Source organism: Aulonocara stuartgranti (assembly GCF_965226115.1).
Source record: "Aulonocara stuartgranti genome assembly, chromosome: 12".
Classification (NCBI taxonomy): domain Eukaryota; kingdom Metazoa; phylum Chordata; class Actinopteri; order Cichliformes; family Cichlidae; genus Aulonocara; species Aulonocara stuartgranti.
Genome location: NC_138948.1, coordinates 16,559,214 through 16,575,939, shown reverse-complemented (window position 1 = coordinate 16,575,939; position 16,726 = coordinate 16,559,214). Strand labels below are relative to the sequence as shown.

The window sequence follows — 16,726 nt, the reverse complement described above, 5'->3', positions numbered from 1 at the left end:
TTGCCAGAGTGTGACGCTGTCATGGGGGTTAAATATCCCAAATTGTTACGAAACATTTAATGTGTCTAATGAAATTTGGTTATAAGTAACATAAATGTAACCACCATGCTATACCGATAGGGCTTAAGCAGCATTTCTACTCCATTCAAACTGCCTTCACTTTCATTTTAACCGGCGGCCACGTTGGAGCCCTGGATTCAGGTACTAAAAGGGAAGCTACGCTTTGCTCACACTTACGTGGTTGTGGCCCACGTGATGTTACAATGGCTCCTCCTTTTATGTTTTTCCACCAGTGAGAGCAAGCAAAGGCGGGCTTTTACGGATGACGGCCAATGAGATGTGTCGTTAGTAATACGCGTCTTAGCATTAGTTGCATCCGGGTGAGGACTGGGGTGAGTAGGTAATTCTAAGTAAAACATAATCTAAAATCGTAAATATTTGGATTTATTTTAACGCCTGTTACTACTTATATCCTAATAAAACAACAACACAGCAACCATTGAAACATATTACAAATCCCGAGCTTCTTTCTTTCTCTAAAATATAAAGACCAGCTAGCTCGCTAGTTAGCTTTAAGCTAGCAGCTAGCCGCTTATATCAGTGTCCGGGTTTTCCTTGTCGGTATTTTCGCCACCTTCGGTGACGGTTTTAGTTTTAAATCTGTTGTTTTTACAGTTTTTTTCTTAGAAGCTGTCGGCTCTCAGTCTTCAGGATGCACGGATCGCTTCGGGTGTTGCTTCAGGTGCTCTGGGCCCAGCTGCTTTGTGGGTGGGTGCTCGGCTCCGAGCTAACTTTTGAGCTGCCAGACAACGCTAAACAGTGTTTCTACGAAGACATCATCATGGGCACCAAATGCACCCTGGAGTTCCAGGTGCGTGTCTGTTCTTTCGATCCCTCCCATCCATGCGAATCATCCTTGTCGTTTTCCCCCCCAAATTAAATCGAGTATAGATTGTCCCCTTGAAATCTGTATCAGGCGTCAAAGATGAAAACCCAGGGACATGAACAGCTTCATGTGCATGTCTGATAAACATTAGAAATGTAAACCAACTCAGTTACTGTACTTCTACCTGAAAGATCTTCAGGTAAATATTTAAATTTAATAAGAGGTGTCCAGGTAGCAGCAGGCCTAGTTATAAGTAATAAATACTATTAAATGATCTTGTTCATTATCTGTGACATGTGCCTTAAACATTTCACTAGAACTACACACACACACACACATGCAGGGTGTATAACAAACACAAGAAGTGGCTGATATTGAAAGATTCTACCAATGGCTGGTTAAAGCTTGACAGGGTAGACGGCACAGAAACACTACTCATGGTAGCAAAAGATCCTTAGAGGTCGAGGTCTATCATACAGGCTGTGCAAAGATACCCCAGAGATAATCCAGCACATAACAGCAGAGTGCAAGATGCTAGCAGGTAGGGCATACATTGAACACCATAACCAAGTGTGTGGCATCGTATACAGGAACATCTTTGACGAGTATGGTCTGGAAATCCGGAGGTCAAAATGGGATACACCCCAAAGGTGATTGAGAGTAACCCAAGCTAACATCCATTTAGACCTCCAGATGCAGACAAACAAACTGGTGATGGTTAACCAATCAAATATAATGTCCACATGGTGGACCATCAGAGGAAGAAGGCCACGGTGATGGATGTAGCTATACCAAGTGAATCAAGAAGAAGGAATACAAGAAGCTTGAGAAATACCAAGGGCTGACGAGCCCACAGGTCGAGTGGGGAATTATTGTACAAGTATACATTAGGATCATAGTGTTGTGTTATTTTTAAAGTGCAATAATCACATACTGGTGCCTCAAGTGTATTTGCCAAAAAAGAGAAAAAGTGCAATAAATGAAGATTAATCTGGGTGATTGTTTTTATTTTTAATTGTGTGCATAATTAGCCTGTAATAACAATCTGATGATATATAACTTTTCACTGTCCACTTTCTGCTGTAACAAAACAAATTTCCCACGTGTGGGACTAATAAAGGTTGTCTTATCTTATGTTGGGGCAGTTGTTTTAAACTCTGTTTCTACACTGTGTTCAGATTAATTTGCACTGACACTGAAAACATGTGTAGGACTCAGACATGAAATTGATAAAGAATCTGACCTGTAAGCAAAAACACTATCCATATATATTTTTAAAAACACTTTGTCAGTATCCATCCTACCCCTCCTTGGCTTTGTTACTCATTCCTTCTGTGCTTTCGATTCCCAGGTGGTGACCGGTGGTCATTACGATGTGGACTGCCGCTTGGAGGACCCAGATGGCACAACACTCTATAAGGAGATGAAGAAGCAATATGACAGCTTTACCTTCACAGCAGCCAAGAACGGCACCTACAAATTCTGCTTCAGCAATGAGTTCTCCACCTTCACCCATAAGACAGTTTACTTTGACTTCCAGGTTGGCGATGACCCTCCACTTTTCCCCAACGAGAACAGAGTCACTGCTCTTACTCAGGTAAACTGTGAGGATGCACACATAAACCTGTTAACTGCCTGTTTCTCTCACTGATGTTTCCTTCATTGTATTTGTTAGGGCGAAATAACCTAAACGGTTACCCTGTCTTCATCCTGGTTGCACAAATGAACCAACACAGTTTCTTTAAATTAAAAGCAAATAAATCCTGGTGATAAATAACCCCCAAAAAGCAGAGCAGCCACCTTGCAGAGTTTGTTTATTTTATTCAGATAGAAAGGGTCACCAGACAAGCTTTATCTGTAAATGAAATCTCAGTACTGTGGCTACTCTCACAAGATAATATCAACTAAAAGAAGGCTGAAATTTGGTGATGTAGCAAGACGGTGATCCTAACCAGTGATCTACCAAAGAACGATTTTAAACAAACAAAAAAAAGACATTTGGAGAGACCCAGACAAACCCAGAAAATGACCGTTTGAACTTTGTGCAATTACTTCAGGGAAGCTGATTACATCCTAAAAATATGGCTGAGCTGGAGTCATTCTTTTTAGAATAATGGGGGGAAAATTCCTGCTAAATGTTGCAGATGTTAGTCCCCTCCTTCTGGAAATGTCTGACCTTATCACCTTTTTGTGTTTCATTAGATTAAGTAAATGATGGTTGTCATTTATCAGGCACAAAACTAAAGGCAGAAAAAGACAGCAAGATGTGGGATGTTCAAATACTGAAATATATGTCTGTTCAGACAGACTAGAAAAAGCACAAAATATCATCTGCCTACTGTAATATTAGCTAAGGAAATATAATTAAAAAGCACTGCCAAAACCACTGTTGCCAAAAGAATACCAATGATATAAATACAAGAACCACCCCTCCCTTAAGTGACAGACTCATATTTGTCAGCCCTGCAGATTTAATGTTCCTGGTGGATGAATTTAGTAAATATTTTCAGCCATCTTCCAAAAATCTAAAATCAGTTTTGTTTTCCAATCTTCACCATTTACAGATGGAGTCAGCCTGCGTGTCCATCCATGAGGCTCTGAAGTCGGTGATCGACTATCAGACACACTTTCGCCTCCGTGAGGCCCAGGGACGCAGTCGCGCCGAGGACCTCAATACCCGCGTCGCTTTCTGGTCCATCGGAGAAGCCATTATCCTTCTGGTGGTCAGCATCAGCCAGGTGGTCTTGCTGCGAAGCTTCTTCTCTGACAAGAAGACCACGACAACGCGTGTGGGCTCATAACAGCCTCTGAGATCTGACTCATCACTTCCTTTGTCTGTTCTTGAGCTTGTGTGCATGGAGTGCATAGGAACAGCCGCGCTGATCTGTAATTGAATCATATCAAGCGGCCAGGTCCTACAATCTGATGCGGCCTCTTAAATCAGTACAGCTGTTCTTACAACTTTATGCAAATTAGTCTTGAGGAGAAAAAATAGTTGTGGGTTAAAAGTGTTTTTGAGGATTAAAAAAAAAACAGGAGGAAGACTTGATTGTGTTGCTTGTAACTATCTGTATTTGAAGCAGTTCAAGCACCGGCCATATAGCTAAAGAAAAACTTTAAGTCATTTGAATATTTGAAATGATTTCTAAATGTGTTCTTATTTTAAATGTGTCCTTTTCTAACCCCTGTCTTCATGATCTGTTCCAATTTTCATCCCAAACTGCTCTGAAATAAGCACCCAAGTGGATACTGGGACTAAATGTAGTCATATTATAAGGATACTGCAGATATTTGTCTTTATCTGCACTAGCTCTCAAAAGCCACACTCTCAGTGCGAAGGTTGGATTTGTTTATGAAAAATCTGTTGCATTTTTTTCCTGTGTTACTAAAACTCACTTTATTAAGTGAGAAATGGTAGATGTTGTGTTTTTTGTTTTGATCGGCTTTGCCATTTTAGATAGTAGTTAGAAAGGAGTTTGCTGTGCTCTGCAGAGAGTAAGCAGTCCTTTAATCCAATATTAGTTTGACACCCTTTGTTCATAAGGTGGTTGTTGGGTTGAAGGATTGAATTAAAGTGCAGAAGGTATACCACGAGTGACTGCAAACCTAATTCCTTAAAGAAAATCTCTATAAATTAAAAGTACGTTTTTGCTTTGTTTCCATTTGCTCTCTTTTACATTGGGGGAAATATTGATCGGTTTAAGTGTGCAACATAAATTCTAACATATGGGATGTAGGTTTTTTTTGTTGTTGTTGTTTTTTATTATTACATCTGTGTGACTCTGTGGCAGACAAAAAAGAAATGACTCATTCTTGTATTTAAAACCGCATCGTTTTGTCTGTTAAGTGGCAATCCCAGCTGTTAGAGGTGCACCAGTTCCTTAAGTCACTGTCTTTCTTTGAGCCGACGCTGTCCATTTGGTTTTGTACAACAATATTGTAACATTTGTGTGGTCGGAAGAATTGTTGCTTGAATAGAAGATAATTCAAGTGAATACGAGTTATAATTTGATGTTTCAAAACTCTCATCTCACCCTTTTTTGACATTTATTTAGCAGTGCAGAAAGAAATCTTAAACATGCATGTTTATTTTTAGGGGTTTCACTACAAATTTTGGTGAGCAGTTTTTTTGTACTAGTGTAGGTCACATGCAATGGTTTATGGGCTTAGTTCACCTGGGTGGTTTTGACTTTCAGGCAGGAATCACGTGGATCTTTATTTGTGGTTTACAAACATCTTACTGTAAATGTATCTCTTTCACATAGACATTGGCTAAAGCACAAGTATAAAGAAGCTGTTTTAACCTACATAATTTTACTATACACAGCTATATGAAAAGAGATGAGAACAGATCGAAAGCTAAAAGATTGTGGTTATATGTTAAACCTTTTCAGTCAGGGATGGGAAAAGAAAAAAAAATTCAGTGTACAAATATTATCCCACTGAAAGAAGCCAAAAAAGCTTGTTTCATTTTATTGTCCAGGTTTATAGAAGTGTCCTACTTGGGATAGAAGTGATTAAAAACAACAAAAACTTCAAGAACAATCAATTTGATCTGTTATTCTCTCTCCAGAGGTCGCCATGTTTTATGTGGTGCAATTTTGGCATTTCCATTTGCACAGGTTTAGCTCCGAGGCATTGTGGGAAGTTGTTAAGTTATTGTGGGATGGATGAATAAACTTTTTGTTTAAATGTTAAATTCTGCACTTATTTAGTCACCATTAATTAATAAACTACATTGAGGTGTTGGGTTTCTAGATAACACAATCTGCTCATGCTTCTTTTATCCTGAGGGGGGTGATATTGTCAAGGCCATCACAATTTTCTAAAGCATGTTCATGGTTTCCTTTAGGTCAGGGGTGTCAAGACTCCGTTTATTTCCTTTGTCACATGCAGTCTTATTCTTTATTTAATTATTTTTCTCATTTTAAAAAACAAATTTACACACAGCTCGATCTTTAGGAAGTGTGTAGAATGTTGTGTAGAAAAACTCATAAACCTGCATTTTATTCACAGTAGAATGTGGAAAAGCTCTAGATGAGGCCCCGTGGTAGACTCAGGACACGCTGGAGAGATGATGTCTCTTGGCTGGTCTGAGAGCGCCCCGGTGTTCACTCGGATGAGCTGGAGTAAGTGGCTGGGGAGGGGAGGTCTTGGCATCTCTGCCGAAACTGCTGTCCGCATGGCCCAGACCTGGCTAAGCAATAGAAGATGGATGGATGGATCCTGCACATAGCATATTTCAGTAAGACGAGACTAAATCATATAATTCCGCTATTACAACAGCGTGGCATCATAGTAGAAAAGTCCAGGTGCTGAACTGCCAAGCATGCAATCCAGACCTTTTTCCAACTGAAAACATTTTGCAGCTAAATGAATAAATATGAAAAAGCAGACCCACCCAGAACTGTTGAGCATCTAGAATCAGACATGAATGGGACTTTTACAGATGTCATCTCCCAGAAGTCCAACACCTGGTCTCATAAGTTCACAGATATTTACAGATTGTCAAAGAAGAGTGGATGCTGTGCAGGGGTAAACACAGCTTGAACACTTGATATGTTTTCTGGGTTCTGTTATTATAAACTATAACTATATCCCAAGTTATAGTATTATTTGGTGCATTTGTACTGTTGGCAAACTGATGTGCATAATCAAAGTGAGAAAAGTTGAAATAAAAAGGTGGTAGATGTTATTTATATAACTAGAAGATCAATAGGGACTCGTTCTCTGTTTATATACAGTAAAATGTATGCATACATCTACATATGATTACAAGACCTTGGTATGTGTACAAAAATAACTATATGCTACTACACTCATCAGGCACCTATCCCCATTAAGTTTATGGTGAAAAATTGTTATACAAGATTTTATTCTATTAAATATATATCCATATAGGAAAACGTGACTTAACTTTACTTTCAGTATGATTGTATATTTATATGCCTTGTGGTTTATCTATACATGTCAGTTACATTCACCTAAGACAAATGCTTGAAAAAAGGTGATAACTCCCCCCTCTCCAACCTCTCTTTCACCTGTTTTCTACTGTCTACTGTTTTCTACAGATCACAATGTCATCTGCAAACATCAGTGTCAACAAAGAATCCTGTCTGGCCTCATCAACCTGTCTCACTGTCCTGACCAAGCATATTACAGTTATTAACAAAAAACAATAATTTGCAAACTAAATAAATAAAGCATACAATATATGATTAATGTATTACAGGGTATTGATGCAGATGTTAGTGGGACTGGAATCTCCAAATGACTGTGAGTCCCGCGTTTTTATTGCAATAGTTGATCTAACCCTAACAAATAAGTTAAAGGAAAAATAAAAGATCAGACTGAATGAATAACTTCATACATAAATAAATAAGTATAGTCATTAATATAATTTTTTTTAATCATTTTTCATGCTGTCTCTTTAATTTCAAACTGCCTCTGGAAGCTGCTGAGGATGTGCATTACCGTGTGTCTTCCTCAGCTATCAGTGCAGTATTTGAGTCTTTCCTGTGCCTCTGTTTCTCTTTCTATGGTAGTAAGAAAATTCATTGGTGCTTGAAAAACACTCTCTTTTAACTCTTTGTTGTTGTCTGCGTAACAGGGCTTCCAGCTCTCTGATTGGCTGTCCACCTGTCAATCATGTGCTCCACTGGAGAAAAAAAAAAAGACTGCGTCGGGTTTGTGATTTGACACAAACCGAGTCGTGATCATCCGGTTGAGCCGTGGGTGGTTAGTTAGCCTCCCCTGTTTACCTTCTTTTCCTTTGGCGGACCTGCCAGCTTGTTGAGCGGCTGTGTGGACGACTGGTAACCTGCCGTTTTTGTGGTAACGCCTGTTGGTTTTTGGAAGGGGACGAGGTGTGTCTGTGAGAGAGAAACGCGGCACGGTTAGTGGGGGATATCCCCTCGCTTGTTTGACTGAACGTCGTTTTTCCTGGCTAAGCTAGCATAAGCAGCAGCAGCGTAAACGGGTGGGGGTGGATTTCTACACTTCGGCCCTTGGAAAGCAAATATAAATAACCCACTGAGGAGTAACGTTATGCTGGGGAACAATGACCAGCGAAGGGGACAGATCTAAGGAAGAAGGGCTTCTCGAGTGGAGCGGACATGTCAGTGGATGAGCAGCGGTGAAGAGTGGTTCGGCTAAGCGGAGCTAGTCGGTTAGCTAAACGGATCGAGGAAGTTGACTAGCCACTTTTGCTAACTGGGCTAAAAACGTCTGAGTTAGTAATATAGATTAAGATTTAAGTGGTGTCAACTTTTTAAAGCTGGAGATTTAGAAAGTCACGAACTATTTGCGGATTTTAATCCCCAACAACAAGAAAAGGTAGCGCATTGGTTTAACAGTTAGCTAGAAAGTCGAAGCTTGTTATAAACAAAGGCTGCCAAGCTTCACCTGTCCACAGCGACCTTACACATCCACGGGTCGTCGACCCCATTGTTTGACAGACAGCGCTGCCATTTTTTTAACTACCATTAAACCGTGAATTTAAGTCTCGGGGATGGATTTAAAGACCGCGGTGTTTAACGCAGCCAGAGATGGTAAGCTCCGGCTGCTTCAGAAGCTGCTGGAGAACAAAGATGGGCACGAGGTGACCAAGTTAATGGGCGAGAAGACAAACGGGGCCACCCCGCTCCTGATGGCTGCCCGGTACGGCCACTTGGACCTGGTGGAGTATCTGCTGGAGTGCTGCAGTGCTCCTGTCGAGGTCGGTGGATCGGTGAACTTTGACGGGGAGACTATCGAGGGGCGCCCCCTCTCTGGGCTGCCTCGGCAGCGGGACATCTGAAGGTAGTCCAGTCCCTGCTGGGTCACGGAGCTTCTGTCAACAGCACAACGCTGACCAACTCAACGCCCCTGAGGGCGGCCTGCTTTGACGGCCACCTGGATATTGTGAAATACCTGGTGGAGCACAATGCTGACCTGGAAGTAGCCAACAGACACGGCCATACTTGTCTCATGATTTCATGCTACAAGGGGCACAAGGAGATAGCGCAGTACCTGCTGGAGAAAGGGGCAGATGTCAACAGGAAAAGCATCAAAGGTGAGTCTGTAAAAAGCTTTCCACAGTAAAATGTTGACTACATGGATGATAAGCCCTATTTTCTTTTTCCTTTTTTTTTTTTTTTTTTTTTTGAGCCGATAGCAGATAGTTTGAGAAAATCGAGCAACAAATGGGCAAAATGCACGTGACACGCATGCATCCAAATATAGGGTTTGTTATCGGATGACAAAATTAACTAATTTGCAATTGCTTTTTTTCCTGTATGAAATGACTCAACAGCAAATCATGAACTTCTGGTTTCACAGTGGAAAGTTGCAAGCTAGCTACGTCAGCCTGGATGCGTGCGTGTGTGTCAGGGTGTGTCTGGAAGCTCATACTTTGGATGGTGTTTTCTAAATACAGGAACAATAAGAATTTGTCTTTAAGATCATTGTCTTTTATACGTGTGGTTAAAAATAAAAGCACTTAACTTCTCAGGATGTTCATTGTTTTCTCTTTCTATGGAAACGGCTGCTTTGGTAGGCTTGAATTCACGGTTTTACAGTGAATTACAACCACAGACCTTTGGATACCTACCTAGATTGGCACATTAAAGTCCCTACTTTTAGCTCTTGTGTGATCAGAACTATATAGTTGAAGCTTATACTTAATTTCCTGTGACTAGCACTAAACTCAAGAGCAGGGCACAAACCACCCTCTCTACACTGCTTTTCACAAAACAGCTGTATTGACATAAGAGGGTAAATCTCTATTATTAGATATGACTGGAAACATTTCAAAAACAATAAAGCTTATGTTTAGGCAGGAAAGTGAGCAAGTTAGAGGAGAAAAACAGTCCTGACAAAATAATCACAGATGACTAGACTGCTTCAGAAGTTGTGCCCTGCTCACTTCCTTCTCAGAAAAGTCATCACTTTTCAGTTCATGAAAGACTTTCAGTAAATAACCTGTTTGGTGAGGTGTCATCTTGAATCGATTAATGCAGACAAACAAATCTTAAATCATTTCTTGAAGTTTTTCCAATCAGTGTTATTTATCCAAACCACATTAAAACACTGATTATATAATCAAAAGTCAGTTTAAACCATTTTTTAGTATAAACATGGCTTTCTTGTTGTTTACCCAGTTTTGCTTGTACATATTTAACTGAGGGGGGAAACTGTAGCGCTGCTGCTGCAGTTTTCTGTCCAGAATTGTTATGTTTGCAGAAACCAAAGAATATAACTGCTGGTTGATCCCAAACTAACCCTGTTTGGTCTCATCTGACTGAGTGTGGAGTAGCCTCAGAGAGCAGAAAGAAAAACAAACGCACTGTTAACCAGAAGAAAAAAAAAAAGGGGGGTGAGCTTGAAGTGTTTATAATTCCCAGTCATGGCATGTGTTGAATTTCCTCAAAGGGATTTACTTATCTTTATGGGACTCAAAGTTCAGTAAGCACGTGTGTGTGTCTGTAGATCCCTTCCTCTTTGGGGAAAACTGAACCTGATTTTTCAGGACTGAGTGACCTACTTTTAACATGCCAGACTTGAGTAAATGTAGCAGTGGTGGAAATGGTCCTGCTTCTGCTCCATGAGTGATCTTGAATGTTATTTTTTGTACTTTCAAATTGTGGGTTTGTTTTATTGTTTTTTTGTTGTTGTTTTTTTCCTTGGCTACAATACCACTGTGTGACTCTTGCACGGTTTCACTGACAATGTGACATACCCTCCAACGAAGGCAAACAAGTCAAGACTGAAAACACTGCTGGTGGAACTTCATTTTTCACTGTAATTGTTTGTAATAGGTTCTCCCTTTTTCTTTTTAACAATAGCTTAGCTCACCTTACAAAGTGCAGTTTCTCCCTTTTATCTGAGGAATGTGGCATTGGAAGTTTGTGGTCATCCCTAAATATTCTTACAATTCATGATGGAAGTTATCTGCCCTTGACTCACCTTTACGTCCTGCAGTCCAAAGAACCAGTGGAGTTTCTCAGACTTTTCTGTTGTACAAATGTCTGGCCCTGTGTTTTCCTTAATGGTGAACCACATAGGTCCATACGGTGGTCTGATATGCTAATTTAAGCGCGCTTCAGGCATTTTCACTCTGTAAGTTTGCAGTCGTAAGAAACTGTTATCAGAACAGCTTCTCTGAAATTCAGCACCACAATAACACCAAGGTACTCGAAGCTTGGTGACTAATTGTCTTCTTCTTATTGACTCTTAATAGTTGTATTTAGTCTCAGTAGTGAATGGAGTTAAACAGAAGTGTGATTGGGAGTACTTCCTTGTTTTGAGTTTGGTAAATTCCTGGGAAACCCCCAAGGTGGAGAGATGTCTTATTTTTGTTGCTAAACTGGATTAAACTAGATCTCTGGTATCCCTGGAATGGAACATTATCAATTAAAAGGAAACTAAATTAAATGGATTAAACTTTTAAAGAATGCATTTTGTGCTCTTCCTAGTTAGACATTCATATTTGTCTTTGTCTTTTGAACTGCTTATTTGTTTTTTTGTTAGTTTTTTATTGTGTTGCATGGGTTTTTTTTGGTTTGTTTGTTGTTGTTGTTTTTCTTTGTCCGTGTTGTGCTGAAAAATACTTCATGTGATGTGTGTCTGTTTGCTCAAATCCTTTGTAGAAGTTGATTCTCTTTTTCTGTTCTAAAACTGATGAAACCGCTAAAAAAAGTGAATATGACTCATCTTATGGAATAAATAAATGTAAAGTGGTAGCATCCATAAGAACTTTAGCATCAGTCATTGAGCCTTTTAAATGTTTTTTTTTTTTTTAATTACCAGCTTATGATAACATGGAGAGAGAAATTCCTTAAGTCTATATCAAGGTAATAGGATGGATGTAGTCATGGATTTGCAAACTGAATTCCTGCTAGTCTTCTGTGAGCTAATCTAGGTCTTATGTTTAACTCACTGCACAACATGCGTCTTCTTTGTTCACAGGCAACACGGCGCTTCACGACTGTGCGGAGTCAGGCAGCCTGGAGATCATGCGGATGTTACTGCAGTATGGCGCAACCATGGAGCAGGATGGCTACGGCATGACACCCTTACTTTCTGCCAGTGTTACAGGCCATACTAATATTGTAGACTACCTGACTACGCATCAGCAGGTCAGGCTTCCTGTCACCTACAGTTAAAGTTTGTTTGTGTAGAGTTGTGTGAGGATCACATAAATCACATATTTTGTCTCTGCAGACGAGGCACACAGAGCGCATTGATGCCCTGGAGCTCTTGGGAGCTACGTTTGTAGACAAAAAAAGAGATCTGCTTGGAGCTTTAAAATACTGGAAAAGAGCCATGGATCTGAGGTACATGGACAGTAACAACATCATCCAGAAGCCAGAACCCAAGCAGCTGATCATGGCATACGATTATGCTAGAGAGGTGAGTGCATTTACCCAGCACCACCTTAAAGTGGGCTTGCAATGTGTTTAAAGCTCTTGAAATAGGTTTTCTTTTCACATGATGTCACATTTTGATATCAAGATGGAAAAAGTAAATGTTTTCATTTTTCTGGGGAAAACCTTTAATGTTACACTCTGGTCTTTAGTATTGGAGATGTAGCCTAAAACTTTGTTAATTAGCTATATAGATTAAATCCAAGACCCATATATCGATATGCGTCTTGGTGCTGAAGTCACAAGTCACTCTGCTACTTTTTAAATCTGCTTTCTAGGTAACAAACGCAGAAGAGCTGGATGGACTTATTTCTGACCCAGATGAGATGCGCATGCAGGCTCTGCTCATCCGAGAGCGAATCCTCGGTCCACAACACCCAGACACTTCCTACTACATCCGTTACCGTGGTGCCGTCTATGCTGACTCTGGAAACTTCGAACGCTGCATAAATCTGTGGAAGTACGCGCTGGACATGCAACAAAGCAACCTGGACCCCCTCAGTCCCATGACTTCCTCCAGCCTGCTGTCATTCGCTGAGCTCTTCTCCTTCATGCTGCAGGACAGGGCCAAGGGGCTCTTGGGGACATCGGTGTCGTTTGAGGACTTGATGGGGATACTGTCCAAGAGTGTGATGGAGATTGAACGAGCCATTAAACAAAGTGGACCAATGCCTCCTGACCCTGCTCAGCTCAGCAAGGCCCTCTCAATTATTCTCCACCTCATTTGTCTTTTAGAGAAGGTGCCATGTACTGCAGAGCAGGACCATTTCAAGAAGGAGACCATCTATAGGTGTGTTCCTATTGAAAATCTCCTCAGTGTTGTTTATAAAGGTCACATATGTCTCTGTACACAATATGGCAGTTGGAAGGGTCTAAAAGTTTCCTGTGACAGTGATTTTTGTTAATGTTCCTTTCAGTCACATATACAACTGTTTTTTTAGCAAACCGGCAGGATGTTAATTGACCTTTGCCACAGGCTTTTTGCAATTCTGTCAGTAATGTTGATTTTAAAAAAAAAAACATTAGTTTAATCAAACTTATTGTTCATATTCATAATTCTTTGCCTTTCATTCTGACACTGTTGCATCTCTAGATTCCTGAAGCTCCACCCATGTGGTAAGAATGGCTTCAGCCCACTGCACTTGGCAGTCGACCGCAACACTACCTGCGTGGGCCGTTATCCCGTCTGCAAGTTCCCTTCCCTCACGGTCGCTTCAATCCTACTTGAGTGTGGGGCAGATGTCAACAGTCGAGATGACGATGACAACAGGTCTGTTTTTAAATATCGCGCTTCTGTTTCACCCACACTCTCCAGCTTTTAGTTTTCACCTAGATTTGTTCTGGGGGAAAATGGCAGAAAGTGGATAAGAAGACATGTGTGCTTGTATGTTGTACAGGATAATCCTCTTACAGATCTATTATCTTTGTATCCACCAGCCCCCTCCACATAGCGGCATCCAACGGTCACCCTGACATCATGAACCTGCTCATTTCCTGCGGGACTCACTTCGACAGCACCAACGCCTTCCAGCAAACGGCCTGCGACCTCCTGGATGAGAAGGAGCTGGCCAGGAATGTCATCCAGCCCATTAACCACACCACTCTGCAGTGCCTAGCCGCCAGGGCTATCATCAAGCACGGCCTCGACTACCGGGGAAACATCCCAGAGAAACTGGAGGCCTTCGTCTTGCTCCACAGATAATGATTGTGAAGGAGTGGAGAAGAATGGATGGGTGCACGGGGAAAAGTGTGAAAAGGAGCAACATAATCTCAACGCCTCACCCACAGGGTGCTTGAAAAACAGAGACAATTATGTGGGTTAGGTTTGCAAATTCAAACTACATGGAGAGTATGGACTTGTTGGAAGAATTAAGTGCACACAAAAAGTCCTCAACTAACCAGGATGGACTTAAAATGATTTGGATTAACTGGCCCAATTTTTTTGGGGATGCATCAGGAGTGGATTGCAACATTGACACAAACAGCTGCATCTCTGGATGAACTGAGCAAAGGGGTTTATGTATTTTTGCTTGAGGGTTTTTTTTTTTTGTTTTTTTTTTTTTTTGTTTGTTTTTTTGCATATTCATCTACTTCTATTTATTAAATGAAACTTGAGAGATTTTTCTCCATGCTGGCTGCGACCCAGTCTCAACATTGCCTGCTCACGTCTTCTCAGTCTCAAGGCATTTCTACATATACTGGGAGTTCAGGTTGTTATTATTATTTTTAAAAAATATTTTTGGTTTGCCAACAGTCATGGACCCTTCCTCAGTCATTAGAAATTATTTTTTTTTTTTGTTTGTTTTAGTTCTTTTGTACTTTTACAAATACACCTAGTTTTTGGTCATGCAAATCTGGACATCTGCCAAGTGCTGTGGATTCGAGACTCATTTGTCGTTCCCACTTAAGTGTACAACAAAGCTTTACAAGAAGGGTTTAATGCGTGCAAACACCATAAGTGCTTTATTCTTTCTATGCACAGGCTAGGCTGTTGGAAAGAGAGACTGTTGTATTCTGTGCCGGCACTTGTCTGTGCAATATCTCTCATGAGTTGTTGTGTTTACCTCATTGCTGCCGTTTTCTTCAGTATCCACCTACTTCACTCAAAAAGGAGGGGGAGAGGGGTGCAAAAAAACATTGTACTGATTGTTGTAAGACGAGTGAATGAATTTGAGCAACTGTTTTTTGTTTTTTTTTGCGTGAGTGCGTGTGTGAAAGAAATGCGAGTGCCCCCCCACGGTGCGTTCCTTGTAAGCAGAGTGGGTTTTTTGCTTTTGTTTTTTGTTTGACTTTACACAAATTGTTGACAATGGGAATTTTGGTGAAGTGGCGCTCATGGAGATTCCACAATGCACGTGACTGCCAGTAGAAACCACAGCGGCCAAACTAACAGTTCACAACCGCTGGCGAGTGCAGGCTCGTACACAGAAGTGACCTCTTTAACATTCATACATGGCCGACCTTTAAATACTGTCGTTCTTTAATAATTTTTATCCCCCCCCCCCCCCCAAAAAAAACGTTTGGGTAAACATTGTCCCACTGTTCGCGTGCAGCAACATATCAACCAACCAATCACTGCAGAAGACCTTTCATGACAACACCTACACTCCAAACTAGAGCAGAGCAAGGGTAGATCTGTTTGTCTTATACAGCTGTCATCCAGCTGTGTGAGGAGTTGAAGACACGAGTGGGAGGATGCCTCTACATACAGAATAGGAAAGCTTTGTGAATTATCTCATTTGCACATTAGCTTTAGATGTGTGGGTTGGAAATTTTAAAAAAGGGCTTTTCATAATTCTTAGGATTTCATATTACAGTTTAAAAAGAAAAAAAAGCAGACATAGCAAATGTATTGAGGACACCCAGGGCAACTTGATGTGAATCTGCACTTTACTACAGCGGAGTTTAAGATTTGATATGGCATTAATTGAGTTCATGTCTTAATAACCAGTTTGACAATAAACCCATGTTGCACTTGTCGTCTTGTCCAAATGTCTTTATTTCCTGGTTTTTCTCTCTTTGTTTTAATAGCTATACACCAGTCAGCCACAACATTAAAACCAGCTGCCTAACACAGTGTGAGACCCCTATTGTGACTTACTGGGTCAGGCACAAGGGACCTCTGGGGGTGTCATGTGGTTTCTGGATTAGGAAAGCTGGAGAAAATCCTTTCAGGATGAGACTTGTCTCCCATAAATGCCTGACTGGATTGGGAGTTGAGCAGTTTGGTGGCCGGATTGATGCACCTGGCTCTGGTTAGATTCTTTGCGCTGTGGCATTGACACATTGACAGCAGCCTCTCCCAGGAGGACAATGCGTGTTGTGCTTGACCTCCAACAATGTTTAGGTGGGTTTTATGTGTCTTAAGTGAACTCTGCATTCTAATAAGGCAATGTTACTTGACTTGTCTGCGGTTTTAATGTTGTGGCTAATGGTGGAAGAGCGCAAAAAGGCAACAGCTGATTGAGTCAGTGTTCCCACTGCTTTTGCTCTATAGTCACTGAGCAGATCTTTGAGTTGGGTGAAGCAAAGAGGACCCCTGAGATGTGGTTGCTCATGTTGTTCGTGAGTTGCTTCCAAGAAATGCCCCCAAGTAAAAACAAGCTAATTTATGACTTGCTTGTTCAATACTTTGTGCATGAAGCAATTAAAAACAGCAGCTGACTGGTGTGCAGAGAACCTTGGAGTGTTTATTCTTCTCTAGACTACAGTCATTAGGACCCAGTAACAAGTATTGTCTCTGTATCCAACACCCGATGTGCTGCGTTGTATATTAACTCTGTGAGGCTCAAAGCATCAAAAACACATCAGCGAGGCCCTTGATGCTCCACAAGAATCAACAAGAAAAATCTAATGAATTATTTAAAGACCCAAGATGATATGATTGGTGTTCAGCCATGCTGTGTTATGGCTCCACTGGTGGCAATGTCATTTA

At 40.9% G+C, this 16,726-nt stretch overlaps 2 protein-coding genes across 3 annotated transcripts; both read left to right on the top strand.

The window, feature by feature from the left end:
• The first annotated feature begins 286 nt into the window (after window positions 1-286).
• tmed7 (transmembrane p24 trafficking protein 7) lies at window positions 287-4,881 on the top strand. Of its 2 annotated transcripts, none has more exons than XM_082554319.1 (4): window positions 287-392; window positions 676-871; window positions 2,238-2,483; window positions 3,451-4,881. In XM_082554319.1, exons 2-4 carry the CDS (start codon window positions 713-715, stop codon window positions 3,685-3,687), a joined length of 642 nt encoding a protein of 213 aa, XP_082410445.1. In that variant the 5' UTR covers window positions 287-392; window positions 676-712; the 3' UTR covers window positions 3,688-4,881. The 2 variants fall into 2 exon arrangements, with proteins under 2 accessions (XP_082410445.1, XP_082410444.1); XM_082554318.1 differs by having other exon boundaries at window positions 316-400.
• Window positions 4,882-7,416: 2,535 nt separating this feature from the next.
• fem1c (fem-1 homolog c) lies at window positions 7,417-15,770 on the top strand. The gene is given in 7 exon segments (XM_082554317.1): window positions 7,417-8,643; window positions 8,646-8,939; window positions 11,834-12,003; window positions 12,089-12,277; window positions 12,570-13,081; window positions 13,385-13,561; window positions 13,729-15,770. Coding segments are annotated over 7 exon segments (1,854 nt in total). The 5' UTR covers window positions 7,417-8,396; the 3' UTR covers window positions 13,994-15,770.
• The last annotated feature ends 956 nt before the right edge of the window (window positions 15,771-16,726 follow it).